The sequence below is a fragment of the Capsicum annuum genome, chromosome 3, assembly GCF_002878395.1.
Source record: "Capsicum annuum cultivar UCD-10X-F1 chromosome 3, UCD10Xv1.1, whole genome shotgun sequence".
NCBI lineage: Eukaryota > Viridiplantae > Streptophyta > Magnoliopsida > Solanales > Solanaceae > Capsicum > Capsicum annuum.
In genome coordinates, this window is record NC_061113.1 from 23,959,682 (window position 1) to 23,975,272 (window position 15,591).

General features: G+C 34.6%; 2 protein-coding genes across 4 annotated transcripts; one reads left to right on the forward strand and one right to left on the reverse strand.

The window, feature by feature from the left end:
* Positions 1-5,687: 5,687 nt before the first annotated feature.
* Positions 5,688-7,790, forward strand: LOC107864108. The gene has a single exon (XM_016710379.2). The coding sequence runs from the start codon at positions 6,767-6,769 to the stop codon at positions 7,676-7,678; it is 912 nt and encodes a 303-aa protein (XP_016565865.1). The 5' UTR covers positions 5,688-6,766; the 3' UTR covers positions 7,679-7,790.
* A 2,897-nt stretch (positions 7,791-10,687) lies between these two features.
* On the reverse strand, positions 10,688-14,645 carry LOC107864109 (heat shock 70 kDa protein 8). Of its 3 annotated transcripts, none has more exons than XM_047409212.1 (3): positions 14,305-14,609; positions 13,878-13,916; positions 10,688-12,670 (listed from the first exon to the last, which is right to left on the reverse strand). In XM_047409212.1, the coding sequence occupies exon 3, from the start codon at positions 12,647-12,649 to the stop codon at positions 10,940-10,942; it is 1,710 nt and encodes a 569-aa protein (XP_047265168.1). In that variant the 5' UTR covers positions 12,650-12,670; positions 13,878-13,916; positions 14,305-14,609; the 3' UTR covers positions 10,688-10,939. The 3 variants fall into 3 exon arrangements, with proteins under 3 accessions (XP_047265168.1, XP_047265169.1, XP_016565866.2); XM_047409213.1 differs by lacking the exon at positions 14,305-14,609 and adding an exon at positions 13,654-13,742; XM_016710380.2 differs by lacking the exon at positions 13,878-13,916 and having other exon boundaries at positions 14,305-14,645.
* Positions 14,646-15,591: the final 946 nt, after the last annotated feature.

A 15,591-nucleotide genomic window follows, 5' to 3' on the forward strand; every position in this document is an offset into this window, starting at 1 on the left:
CTAAGGTGGAAAGGTGGAGTTGCAGTAACTCAAAGACAACTACAAGAACAGAGTTACAAAATATCAAAGGCAAAATCATCTACAACCACTCAAGCCACATCAAGCACTCAAGCCAGTAAGAATCAGTCCACAACAAGCACTCAAGGAACACATTAATATAATTCTCCTCATGTATTGATCCCAAGTGTTGTTAAGACAATTTTTTTTAGACTTTTGGTGCATTTCTCATTTAAGATGTTGTTAAGACAAGCTTTTTGATGTCAACTCTTGTTAAGACATTATATATTGCAGAGTTTTATGCTGGCAAAATGGTGTTTGTCATTAAATTTGAATTTTATTTTCATTGCACATAGCAACTACATAGATAAAGCCATCTTAAATAATACAACAGATTGAAACCAAATGACAACTGATCTTTCATGTCTTCCGTGCCTTCCATATCTTCCCAGTCCTTGTTGTCTTCGTTGCCTCCGATATCTGCCTTTATATTGTTCATTTTCATCAGTCCATCGAAAGAATCCACAACCATTACTAACTTGATATTTTTGACAATTCCAAAACATTCTTTTGGAGTTGGTTGGTGTTCTTGACATCTTAAGTTCCGCGTAAAGTCCACAATAACAAATTCGAATCGTTACGATGTTTCCAAAAATTACATAAAAAATTAACTTTTCAATATTACAAACATAGCAGGAAAAAAAAATTCAAGAACAAGAACTTAGAGCAAGAAAAAATGGAGAAGAAGGGAGAAAAAAAGCTCAAATTGCTTCAACAATGTTGTTGGAAATAAATGAGGAAGAGGGAGCATTTATAATGTCCTTTTTGACCGTTGGGGGCCCTTTTTTTGATGGCTGACGTGCGGTTGAAGATTAAAACGCACGCTTCTATGTGGTCCCAACCACATAGGATGCCACATAGAAAATGTGTTTTAAATATTGTCTTTTAGTAGATTTAGGGATCAGATGATAAACATGTAAGTAGAAGTGTCCAACTTACAAAACAGACATAATACATGGATCCATCGAACTATTTTGCCCTAAAAAAAGAATGTTTTTTTGGAATTAAACTAACGACAATAGCTCATCCTTTAAAAAAAAATATTGACTTATTTAAATTGTTCATAGTCCAATATGTACAGTTTCCTTAGCACGTGATGGACTCTATATATTCTTTTCCCTGTACCTAATATGCTTTTTTTAAGATTCATATTTAAAAAGTTTGAAAAAGAAATTTGCCTGTGTATGTTATTTCCTAATTGTGGCAAAATGACAAAAAAAAAAATCACTGTCAGTCCCCTCCCCCTTCATTTTTGAAATGAACTGTCAAAATAGTGAATATTAGTTTTTTGAAATTTTTGTAGTTTTTTGAATTTTTTTTTAAACAATAGACAGGCCGCTCTATTAAAATAATCACAATTTCTAAATAAATATTCTCAAGTCTCGAGTTGCTAGATAGGTGAGACATTATATTTACGAATGGAAAATCTACCTCCACAACAACTTCTCAGTTTGACTCGGCACATCATATTTTAGATATCACTATTGAGATCGTTGAGGCCTTATAAAAACGACTCTACTTATTATTGAGAGACGCAATATTTGTTAATGAGTGTCTGCTGACCAACATTTTTGAATTTTCTTATCTTCTGGTCATAGCTACACTTGTTTGTCCAAATAATCGATCTTAAATCGAGTGTTTCCTTAATAATAGACGTCGCTAACGACACATGTACATTGTACATAAGAAAAGAATTAACAGAAATTAAAAAGTTTTTATCTATAACTCTTCTTTAAAATATATATATATAATTATATATAAAATATATTTATTATCATTGTTATTTTGATAGAGGGAGTGATTATTATAAAAATCTTTTTGATATCCATCTCACGAAAAATTTTAATATGGATGAGACTCACCCAACAATAGTTGTGTGAGGGTCTTCTATCTTTTCGACATGTATTTTTGTAGGACCCATTATGTTCCCCTCCTTATTTTCTCATATTTTCTTTCATTTTCTAACATTACCTTTTCTATATATATATATATATATTTTAATCTTTCTCTCTCACTTATATTTTTAGCTCTTATTTTAAGGGGTGTTTAGCCATAAAAAGTGTAAATATTTTTTAAGAAAATTATTTCAGAATAAAAAGTAATATTTACAAACTAAAGTTGTGTTTGATTATAAATATAAATTGAAAGTGTTTTTGAAATTTTTGGAATAAATTAGGGTAAAAATAATTTTTGATATTTTTCAAATTTCAATTTTAAAAAAAAAAATTAGAAAACCATATATGAAAAAAATGAGGATTTTCATTAAGAGAATTCCAAAAAAAAAAATGTATGCTTGAAATTTGAATTTAAAATTTTAAAGTAAATTTTAAACCTCCTAAACTATTGATCCTACTGTAATCTATTGTTTAGGGGATTGAAGAAAAACTAAATAGCTAGACATCATTTCTTCAATATATGCAGCAACCAAATGGGCCTAGCCAAAGTATAAAATTTATATGTTAGTTGTGATTAATTAGGAGTTGTTAAATTCAAAAAAGTGAACAAAAATGAAAAAGTTGAAAAAAGAAGAAGAGAAATATGAAAAAGAGTGGCCGGCCAAACTTTGTAGTTATATAGTTTTTTTTCGTAATCCCCTAAATAGTCTATTATGAGTAGGATCAATGATTTTGGAGGTTAAAAATTCACTTTAAAGTTCTAAATTCAAATCTCAAGTATACATTCTTTTTTATTATTTTTTAAATTCTCTTAGGGGTTGGCCGTTTGGTACACCAAATGAGATAAGTAAGGACATCCAAGGTGGAATATTTAATAGAATTATTTTATTCCTCCCTCTTCGTGGGATAGCAATCCCATCATTTTAATACAACAACAACAACGACAAAAAATCCAGTGTACTCCCACATAGTGAGGTCTGGGGAGGGTAAGATGTACGCAGTCCATACCTCTACCTCTAAAGAAGTAGAAAGGTTGTTTCCGATAGACCCCCGGCTCGAGACACGAAATAATAAACAAATTCATAGTAAAGCATGGAACAAGATGACATAACATAAATACGACACCCACAAGTAATAGTAAACAGAGAAAAGTAAACAGATTCGTAATAAAGCATGAAATAAGGTATCATAACAAGAACAATATCCCCACCAAGTAATGCCCTATACTAGCGACCCAAACTGACCCTAGGCTTCTGCCCTAATTTGCGTCCTCTAGATCTTCCTATCTAGGGTCATGTCCTCAGCAAGTTGTAACTGCTCCATGTCCCACCTAATCACCTCTCCCCAGTACTTCTTCGGCCTATCCCTACCCCGCCTAAAACCATCCAAAGCTAGCCTCTCACACCTACGAACCGGGGCATCCATGTCCCTTCTCATCACGTGTGTGAACCATCTCAATCGGACTTCTCCCATCTTATTCTCCACTGGAGTCACACCAATCTTCTCCCTGATAGTCTCATTCCGAATTCTATCCCCCCTAGTCAGCCCACACATCCAACGCAACATCCGTATTTTCGCCACCTTCATTTTTTGAATGTGAGGGTTCTTAACTGGCCAACACTCCGCTCCATACAACATGGTCGGACGGACTGCCACCCTGTAAAATTTGCCTTTAAGCTTGGGCAGCACCTTCTTATCACACAACACCCCCGAAACGAGCTTCCACTTCATCCATCCCGCCCCAATACGGTGCGAGACATCCTCGTCAATCTCACCGTTACCCTGAATCATGGACCCGAGATACTTGAAACTATCCCTCTTACATACCACCTGTGATTCCAACTTCACTACCACCTCATTCTCCAGCCTCACGTCATTAAACTTGCATTCCAAATATTCTGTCTTGCTCCTACTCAACCTGAACCCTTTAGACTCAAGAGTTTGTCTCCACACCTCTAATTTATCATTCACCCCCCACCCCACCCCACCCCCGCGCGCGTCTCATCAATCAAAACTACATCATCTGTAACATCATTTTAGTACAAATGATGGAATAACATAATTTCGGGATTAAGTAGTACCTTATACCAAACATGGAATAAAATTAATCCTAAACTTTATCTCGAAACTATTTTTCTTATCCCTTTTACCAAACGATCCCTTAGTGAAAATCGACGATTTTTGCATATTTGATTTTGTGAAAATATTTCAAAAAAAAAAATTTGAAATTTGAAAAATATCAAAAATTATTTCTAATTTAAGTTATTCCTAAAAGTTTAACAACACTTGCAATTCATATTTATGATTAAACATAACATCAATTTTTAAATATTATTTTTTACTTTAAAATATTTTTTTAAAAAAATATTTATATTTTTCATGGCTAAACACAAATAAGAGCTAAAAATACAAATTATAAAATAAAAAAATAATGTTATAGAAAAAGAAGAAAATATGAGAAAATGAAGGAACAAGACATAATGGATCCCACAAAAACATATGTCAAAAATTAAAAATCCTCACACAACTATTATTGGGTGAGTCTCACCCATATTAAAATTTTTCTCCATCTCACAAACCTAAGATCAAATTACGACATTTTATCAGTCAAAAAAGCATCAAAAACATGTGATGTCACCCAAATGGTTTTATTGTATTTATATAAAAACATTCGTGCTTTCAATTATATATATATAACAAAAAAAGACAGTTTGACGCACTAAACCTAACACTATATGTAGTATTCGGAGAAGGATTTTACCACAAGGGTGTATCGTATGCAACCTTACTTTGTATTTCTGCCAGAGACTGTTTCCAAGACTTGAACACGTGGCCTCCTGGTCACATGGCAACAAATTTACCAGTTACTCTAAGGCTCCCTTCTAAAGGGCGCACTAAAGCTATCGCTATGCGAGGTATTTGAGAAAGGACCTCACCACAAGGATGTATCGTACACAACCTTACCTTTCATTTCTGCCTTATAATATTTCTTGTTTAAGAAATATCTCCATAAACTACTGATAGTAGGTTTTTTACGCATTAGTTTATATTGACCATCTTTTAGCTTTATCTTAATTTAGATGGAAGAAAAAAGAAACACCTCAAGTTAAAAAAATTCTTTATTTTGCATACTATAACTTGCAAAAATGTTTAATTTAACTAAGTTGGTATGTTTGGTACCCCTTACCCTAATTAGGTAAAACTATTTTTCGGTGAGTCTAAAAAATCACATTTTTTAATACTATTTGCTATTAATAATTTATTTTTAATTTTCATTTTAAGCGCAACAGATTACTTATAGCCGGACGAATATTTCTGACATATTTTGAAATTTAAATTTCAAAAGTTTTCTTGTTATTTTTTAATTTCGCACCCAATCAAATACTATCACATAAATTAAAGCGAAAATAATACTATAAGTATATATATTACAACATAAATTTCTTTGAATGTATCACTGTTCTCATCTTTCCTAAATGTATTTATAAAACTACACTAAATATATTATAGTTATTAATACAATCTCTTCATTTTTACGAGGCTATACTTTATCCCCGAGATCTAACTAGTAAAATTTTGTTGTCGTTGTTTATTTTCTTTTTCATTCATGGAAGTTGGAACGCACACAATATAAAGGCCAATAACATATTTTCGTTTGTCCAAAAAAGCTTTGTTGTGTATGTCGCTGCAATATGAAAATTTTGATGACGTTTATTTTTTTTGTTCCTTATAATTTACTCAATATTCTTTTTTCAAACTTTTGCCCCCACAAATGCTTAATCTTTTCACTTTTTTACCACCGCAAAATTTGGTTCTAATGTAAAGCATATGTTGTCTTTCCTTTAAACAGTTGATTCCTTGTACTTTATATACAACAATGCAACCCCATTTCCCTTTCACTTCTTAAACAAACATACCCCACTTTTAAACAAACTTCTTACTACTCCTCTTCCTCTTCAAGCTCTGAACAATTTACACAAAGTTTAGAGCTTTTGAAGGTACAAATTTCACTTACCCTTTTTGAGTTCTTCATTTTGGTTTCATATTTCAGTTGTTTTAGTAGCACAAAGTGGAATCTTGAAGGGGAAAATGTGGTTTTTTTTTTTTTTTTGAGTTTCATATTTCAGTTGTTTTAGTAGCACAAAGTGGAATCTTGAAGGGGAAAATGTGGTTTTTTTTTTTTTTTGAGTAAGGGTGCTTAAAGATAAGAGTCTTATTTGTGTTTTCTTGATTGTGGTGAGGAAAAGAAGAGGAGTTTACTACCTTGTTTTGGTGAAAATGGGGTTCAAATTGTGGTTTTTTTGACTAAGGGTGTTTAAAGAAGAAATCTAGTGTGTGTTTTGTTGGTTGTGGTGAAGGAAACTAAAGGATTTTCCATCTTGTTTGGTGAAAATGTGGTTTAACTTGTGCTTTTTTTGACTAAGGGTGTTTAAAGAAGAAATTTTTTGTATGTTTTGCTGGTTGTGGTGAGAGAAAATGAGGGATTTTCCATCTTGGTTTGGTGAAAATGGGGTTGTTTTTGACTAAGGGTGTTTAAAGATACAATTTTGTGTGGTTTTACTTGATTGTGGTGAAGGAAAATGAGGGATTTTTTATCACGTCTTGGTGAAAATGGGCTCAAGTTGTGTTTTTTTTTTTTTTTTGACTAAGGGTGTTTAAAGATAGTCTTTTTGTGTTTTCTTGATTGTGTGAAGGAAAGTGAGGGATTTTTCATCTTGTTTTGGTGAAAATGGGGCTCAAGTTGTGCTCTTTTTGATTAAGGGTGTTTAAAGATACAATCTTTTGTGTGTTTTCTTGATTGTGGTGAAGGAAAAATGAGAGATTTCCCATCCTGTTTTGGTGAAAATGGGGTACAAGTTGCTGATGCCTCATGTTCAAGTGTTGGTGTGACTAAAACCCCACAGAATTTAGTTACCTGTGTTTATCAGTGTAAATTACTGGGGAAATCTTGTCTGATTACAGTTGCTTGGACCAAAAGTTTGATGGGGCAATGCCTTAGTGTTGAAATTGATGATATGTCTCATCAATGTCTTTGTAAAGTTGATGTAAAGCCTTCTCTTTTCTCCAAAAGAAAAGGGTCAAGGTCTTTAGAAGTTAGTAGTTCTTGTAAAATTGACATCCATTGGGACTTTTCTCTGGCCAAATTTGGATCTGGGCCAGAACCTATTGAAGGTTACTATTTAGCTGTAGTGTGCAAAGGAAAGATGGTTTTGGCCATTGGGGATCTGAGGAAAGAAGCATTCAAGAAGAGTAATGCAACTCCCCCTCTTACAAATGCAATGTTTATTTCCAAGAGGGAACACATATTTGGGAAGAGGGTGTTTGGTACTAAGGCTCAATTTTGTTATACTGGTCCAATTCATGAGATTACAATTGAGTGTGACTCAAATGTCAATGATGATCCTTGCCTTTTGGTCCGTATCGATTCGAAAACTGTTATGCAAGTGAAGCATTTGCGCTGGAAGTTTCGCGGCAACTACACTGTTTTAATTGATGGACTACCTGTTGAAGTTTTTTGGGATGTTCATAATTGGTTGTTTAGTAGCAATTTTGGGAATGCAGTGTTCATGTTTCAAACTTGTTTATCAGCTGAGAAGTTGTGGACTACACAAACCTTATCTGATCTCTCTGTCATGCCTTGGCCTTACACAGAGAGTACTTTGAGCAACTCAAAATCATCTGGTTTGGGTTTTTCTTTGGTTTTGTATGTTTGGAAGAATGAGTAGTTGAGTGTTCTTCCAGTATTTCCCAAAAAAGATTAATTTTTTAAGATCTTGTTTGTGAACTTGATTTGAGTTATTGCTAATGAATATACTTCTTTTTTTTTCTCTCTTTTAACTTCCTTTTTCATCTCTTCATGTGCTATGATTATTACTTGAATCTTACGTTTCGCTTTTATTCCCTCCAAAGAGTCAATTTCTTTTGATTGCTGGTTGTTATCAACTATTATGAATAATAATTGTGTCCATAAAGTGGAGCTTTCCTTCAAATATATGCAAACAAATTACATCATTAGCAATTACTCAGTAATTTTAGTTAATCAAGCTCATCATGATGGTAGTGTCTAACATCATAACTTTGTTGTATTAGCTAAAATTAGCGAGTAACGTAAACAAAAGAATTTGTAGTTGTTATTGGCACCTTGACTATGTTCAAGTTTATTGTTGAGGTAGAGAAGGGATTGTTGACTTGCTTGCACTAGTAAAGTTTCAGGTACTTGATCTAGGTATCTTTTTTCAGTTCTTAATATTTCTGGCGAAACCATACTATTTCTTGGTGTGTGTGTGTGTGTGTGTGTGTGTTTCTCTTCTTTCTTAAGAAAATTCCATGGATCTGTGCTTATATTGATTGCATTTTCTTAGGCTGTTAGCTTTGAACTTCTGTTTAGCTCAGTAAATCATGAAGTTAAAGAACATACAGTCATTGAAATTGTGAAGCTTCTAAGTAAAAATGGAAAGAAAATAAATCACGATTGAACTTTTCTATAGAAGGGCATTGCATATTCAACTAATTTCAATAACATACTAAAGTTATTAGTAGAGGTTCAACCTTTGCATGGTAAAATGTGAAATATATTCGTAAATCTTCAGACTCTGCATGTAAGAAATGACCCTAGAATACTGGATAAAGCACTGGTAAACAAGTCCTATGGAGCCCCAAAATTGAATAATTTGTGATATACATTGGATCATCCGTCCCCATGGATGCGGAGAACTCTTATACTAAACTACTTTGTTGCTGATTTTAAACTTCTTACTGTAACTTGCTGTGAGATTTAGAACATGAAAACTAAGGATGTTCAATGCTTCAACACTTTGAGTTGAACTGATCTGCTATTAGATCTACAGGTGCAAGAAACGATATCTGGTTTTGTTCACTAAGTTCAGAGATTTGAAGATACATAAATTTGATGGTTGTGTAAATGAAAGCTGGTCCATTCGTTTCGTAGTTTGTGTCTATTCAGTGCGAGAAATGTAATAGTGAAGAGTCTTGAACCTTTGATCATTTCTACTCCAAACATTCAGCAGTCAAGTATATGTAATTTTATACGCTGTCTAATTAACTTCTCTGATAAGCTAAATTCACACACTTTTGAGTATAGGGTGGATATGTTGTCTCTCCAACTGGTTTGCTTGTTTAGGCCTTTTAAGGATTTCACATGGTCTCAGCAGTAAAAATTCAGTTTGGAACATTTGAGCTGCTGCATTTGATTTCTTCATTTTCTCTTTCTTTTGCTGTCTTTAAGGTTGACACAGTGTTGTCAAAGGTCTGCTTAAGCCTTGAAGCGAGGCTCAAAATGTGTAGTTGCTTAGTATGTGCTTTCGTGTTGTCATCGAGGTCCTAAAGATTGCTTTTCCTTGTCAATGATCAATGAGACTTGTCTAGAGAGGCGAACACTAAACAACTGATAGCTTACTTTATCATAATCAATTTTTTTTTAAAATTCTTCATTTGTATATTGTCATTCATGCTTGTAATTAATACTAGTATTGGAGACCCTTGGGGTCCGCCTTTCCTTGGACCCCGTAAAGCCCCTAGAGATCTTTTGCGCCTTTTGCTTTGGACAGCACTGGTACTCTCATCCAATATGATCTTTTATTAAACAAACATTTACACCTTAACTTATTTGTCTTGTCTCAGTAGAAATACTGTGGTTCAAGACAACCAACTTTACATGATAGGTTTCTGCATTTGCACTTGCAAAAAAAAGAAAGAAAAAAAAAAACAGAAAAAGGAGGCATGTTAAGAGCATTTTATTCAGGAGATGTCCTCATGATTTCCATCTCAATTGATCAATTAATCAAACAAGTTCAATTTCAAACTAATTGATGTTAGCCATACACGTTGATGCCAAGAAAATGGGTACACACTAGGTCACACTGACACCAGAAATAGGCAAAACTTAGTCGAAGATGATGCCGTGTTAAAATCGGTAAAAACTTGGTCGCACCTAATGCTAAGAATAAGAAAATATGCGCGTGTTTTCTTACATTGAAGTTAGCCACATGCGTAAGCTTAGGTAAAAATTTATGAGGTGTATGAATGGACTTTTTTTTTTTTTTTTTTGGGACTTCAAAGCTTAAACGTCAAAAGCCAAAAATTGCAACCTACTTTTTATCTTTAGATTTTTTTTTTTCCCCTACCTTTTAAATTTAAAGTAACATGCTCAAAAACATCTTTTTCTTTGCCTAACACCTCAAAAAAAAAAAAAAAATCCTTAAAAGCTAAAAACACTTGAAAACAAATCAATCCAAATACCCTCGAAGTCTGCACCTAACGTCAAGGAAATATGTAGCATCTCCAAAACTGCAAGTAATTTCAAATTTCTGCCTCACCTATCCACTATAGCGGGTGACAGGCCGCTGCTATCACTTCACCACTGTAGTAGAAGTTAGCTTTGATCGATCCTGCATAGAGGAAGCATCCCATTATACGAGGCGCTGCTATAGTGAGATATGCGGTGCTTAATGCAGAAAATACCCCGAAAATATTATTTTTTTCCTAAAATAAGTAAAAACTTAGTCACCCTTGGGACAAAAGTAATACGAGTGTGTATTCGTATATTGACACACTCTTGACTCACAGAAGAAAGTATTTCGATTCACAAACATTTTTTGAACTGACAACATAATACAATAGGTGACAACCATCCAAACAGTCTGGTAGTCCACTCATAGTGAAAACACTAAGCCACACGATTAGATTATTAAAAAGCCAAGAAGTAACTGACTTGATTACTTTGAAAAAGATCCATGGAAATATGAAATTCTAAATTTTCTGTGACAAAGTTACAACAGTTCCATAACTATTATTCTCAAGTCTCAACACACACAACCCAAGATTATTCTCCAGCAACAACCCGAGATTATTCTCCAGCAGATGTAAAAATCTTTAACACATATTTACAAGAAAACAGTTGCCACATTTTTCACTACTAACAAACACCCCATATGTCTCTTTACATTATCATCTATTCATCATCAATCTCAATGCTGTGTCTTCTTCTGAACTGTGACCACATCTAAATTAGAGCCATATGTTTTATGCAAAGCTTGAGCAGACCAGCCATGCCCATCATCAACTGTAGGCATCCTAACTTCCATATAAGGCATCCCGCGCAGCATTACGCCAGCAAAGACTCTCAGGACATTGGAAGCATCAATATCCATGCACACGTTTATCTCTGGAACACCTTTTGGTGCTGGAGGTATTCCTGTGATCTTAAAATACCCTAGGAGATGATTCTCTTCCACGGTTTTCTCGTCACCTTCGTAAACAAGGATCAATGCTTCAGTTTGGTTATCATGGACAGTAGTGAAAATCTGTTCTTTCCTTACTGGTGTTGTGGTGTTCTGATTAATAATTGGTACAAAGTTGCTTCCATCAGCTTGTATGCCAATGCTTAATGGAGTTGCTTGAATGGTTAACAGGTCCAAATTACCAAATGGATCACTAATTCCCGAAGCTACTGCTCCTTCCAACGCTGCACCACGTACAGCTGCCTCCATTGGGTTCATTCCTGAATAAAGCTCATCTCTTTTGCATATACTTGTTACGATGTTCCGAACCATTGGGATGTAGGAACAGCCACCAACAATTATGACATCATGTACATCTTCCGCTTCAAGTTTAGCATCTTGCAAGCAACGTTTTATCAAAGCCTCACACTTCTCGAAGACTCCTTTGTTCACCTCTTCAAACTCTGCCCTATCAAGAACCTTGGATAATTTTGTTCCATTTCCCAAGTCAAGATTGATCGGGACACTAATATCAGATGAGAGTTTGTGGATGGCATCCTGGGTGGCAACTCGAAGCAACCCCATCCTCTTTATTTCTTCGATTCCGTGGCTTGAGAATAGATCATCCATGTTTGGCAAGAGGTGATGCATCAGATTTTGAAGTAGGTCCTCACCCCCGACCGTGCTACCAGCCAAGGCCTTGATCTGCGAAACACCACCTGCTGTAGCTGTTATAGCGACATCACAATACCCAGCACCCATATTGAATATAAGCGCTATCTTTTCACTCCCGCTACCCATATTTTCATGTGAAGACTGCTGTTGCTGCTGAGCATATAACAAAGCAACTGCAGTTGGTTCAGGCATCAATCTCAGAACATGAAGCCCTGCCATGGCACAGGCTCGTTCAATTCGGGTCAACTGGAATCGGCTAAATGATACCGGAATTGTCAAAACCACATTCCTCACAGGACGTTTCAGCTTAACTTCAGCCATAGCTCTTAGTTCAACCAGAAAGATAGCAAGAACTTCTTCAGGAGTAGTGGACCTCCACATATTGTTCACAAGAGCTGCAATAAATGGCCTGACACCGATATCTAAAGTTTGAACCAAAAAGGGGAGGCTCTTGCTGGCATGAACCACCGGATCTGTATCGACTCTACCAATCAAACGTTTCATGTTGAATATTGCAGCCCCAGACAACATGTCATACTCGTGAGCCAGTTCATCGCTAACACCACCAGCAGGGACCTCGTCTTTGAAGGTTACATATGATCTCATCAATTTCCGATTTCTCGTGTTTCTGAGGAGCTCCACTTGAGATCCATTCCAAACTGCCACACTGCATTGAGATGTACCAATGTCGATCCCAATTGCTATCTCAGGGAAAGTCGATGAAGTTTTTTCCTCCCCAGTTGTTTCACTGTCGGATACCACCGTGTATGCTTGTTCAGCCATGAATACGGGTTAAAAGAACTCCTGCATTAAAAATATACACATTTTCTAATTCAATTGATCAAAAAGTAATATCACATTTCATCCACTTCATATTCATCGTAAGAAGATAATCACATAACATATATCATGCACGTAAGAGACCAATGAAACTATCTGGCCCTCACACACAAACAGAGCAAGAAAAGATAAATTAATTTATGGGGTCTAAAGATATCGTACGTCTCAAGAGCAGACTCTTTAGGTGTTTCTTACAGTTTTAAGCTGAATTTGATCTATTAAGTCTTCTCTTCACCAGAAGTGAAGCTTAATGACCATATTTACTAAAACTAAGACAACAACAAAAAACACCTTGAAGCAACAACAACAACAAACCATGTGTAATCTCACAAGTGAGGTCTGGGAAAGGTACAGTGTACGCAGACCTAAACCCTACCTCATAGAGATAGAGAGCCTGTTTCCGATAGACCCTCAGCTTAAAAAATAACGCAAAAGAGCATCTTGAAGCATCAAATACAATAGCACAATAACTCAATAAGCTTGAACTGCTTCTTAATGATTGAGAGTTGTCTCTTGATACAACACAACTGCCTCTATTGTTCACAGTTTCTCACGCTTGATTGAGAACTTCTGACCTAGATTTGCAGCCTAATACAAATACATTTTCTAGATACTATACTCCTACTTATAAACTTCAGAAGAAAAATGTGCACGAGTTAAATTGGCTGATACAAAATTCACGAATTAGACGACTTCATATGCAGAACAACACTCCATTACTCTATTTTGACATATTTCATTGTATAAACATGAAAACGCAACAGCTTATATGACAAAGTTCCAATTTTATACTTCCAATCCACAGATACACCATCCTTTTTTTAATGCACTATGCATTCCAACCACCATATATGTAAATGCTCTTATTTATTTACCAATTTTTGTAAGGAAAACTGATCAATAATGGATAAGAAATTTATCAAATACAAAAACTCAAGAAACATTACAACAACAACAGCCAGTGTAATCCCACAAGTTGGAGTCTTGAGAGGTAGAGGGACTAGTGTCCTATAAATTCAGTCAAGGTGTGCCAAACCTGGTCAAGACACCACGGTTTACAAAAAAAAAACATAATCATCAAATTCACATGAGAAAAAAGATATTGAAACTTGCATTTAGATAAACCAATACTGATCAGTTAAGCAAGCAAAACAGAGAAAACAACACATACCTAATGACAAAACACTTCTTTCTTGAATTTTGACGAGTTCTAAGCAAAAGGGTGTCTATTAAAATCAAAGAAAGCTCAAGAAAAATACAGAATGAAATCACAATAAATAGTAAAAATACTATAATAATCAACCCCACATGAGCAAAAACTAAAAGTTGCATTTAGATAAAACAACATTGATCAATTTAAGCAACCAAATAGAGTAAACAACATATCAAAAGCAAAAAAAAATAAAAAAAAAATAAAAAAGCAAACCAATGCACTAAAGCTCCCTGCTCCCGCTATGATGGGACCAGGAACGAACTGAACTACAAGAATTTATTACACACGGCCTACCCCACACAATGAAAAAAACAAATTATTGTTGAATTGTGAAAAGGGTGTGTATAAAAGCTCAAGAAAATAGAGAATAAAATGAGAAACTTACTTAGAGCGAGCAAGAATATTGGTGTTTCAGGAGTTGAAGAGTGAAATGGACAACAAAAAAGAGAGATTATAGAGAAGTGGTGCGAGCAAATGAGCGAGAGCTAGAAAGTTCTACAACAAGAATGACCCAAGGTGATGACATGTTCTGGAGTTTCCCAGAGAGGACAAAGAAGGGTCCTGAAGGCGGTGCCTATATCCGGGTCGGGTCGGTTCGGGTTATAAAATGTAGTTAGGGGCATGTGGGTTTGGGCCAATAAACAGGGCTGGAATATTTGGATTGAGAATATTTCAAAGGGAAAAGCATATTGTATAGCCGTTTTTAAAAACTAAAAATTACATATACACACAATGTAATTTGGGGCTTTGGACTCTAGATGATAAAAGAGTTTTTAAAATGAGTTGTGGATAATATAAGTCTTAATAATTGAGTGGAGATGACAATTACTTTATTAAAGGTTAAGAAAGTAAGAAGTTTGAAAATAACTCATAAGTTTTTTAATTTACACTTTGATCCAAAATAAAATATAATATAACTAGAAATGAAGGGGAAAAAAAAGGTACGTTTTTCTCTTCTCATTTATTGAAGTTTTCTCTCTCTTCGTGATTTTTGTTGTTCATTATTGTTGTTGCTTTATTCATTATCTTCTTCTTCATTATCATCATCTTGTTTTTCATTATCATCTTTTCTTGTTCATCATCATCATTTTCTTGTTGTTGAACATTGTTGTTACCACTACTGTTGCTAATTGATCAGATTTTGTTAGGTCAAATTTTATTCGTATATCACTTAGAAATTACTTATAAGTGATTTTAGTAAGTAAAATTATAATTTTTAGTTGAATTTCTCATCTGGGTGTATCTGCTACTGCTGTTTTTTCAACAATAGATAAAACATGTAACGTGAATCCAACAGATGAGTAATATGCTGCACAGATGAGTAATCTGTTGCAACATATATGACTAATCTGTTGCACAGATGAGAAATCTGTTGTAACATATTAACTAATCTGTTGCAACATATTGACTAATCTGTTGCAACATATGAGTAATCTGTTGCAACATATATGACTAATCTGTTGCAACAGATGACTCATATGTTGGATTCGTATTATAGTTTTGTAACATGAATCCAACATATGGGTCATCTGTTGCAATAAATTACTCATATATTGTGACGGATTACTCACTTGTTGCAACAAATGACTCATATGTTGGATTCATGTTACAGGTTCTATCCATTGTAGCAGTAGCAGATATACCAAATAAAAAATTCAACAAAAAATCATAA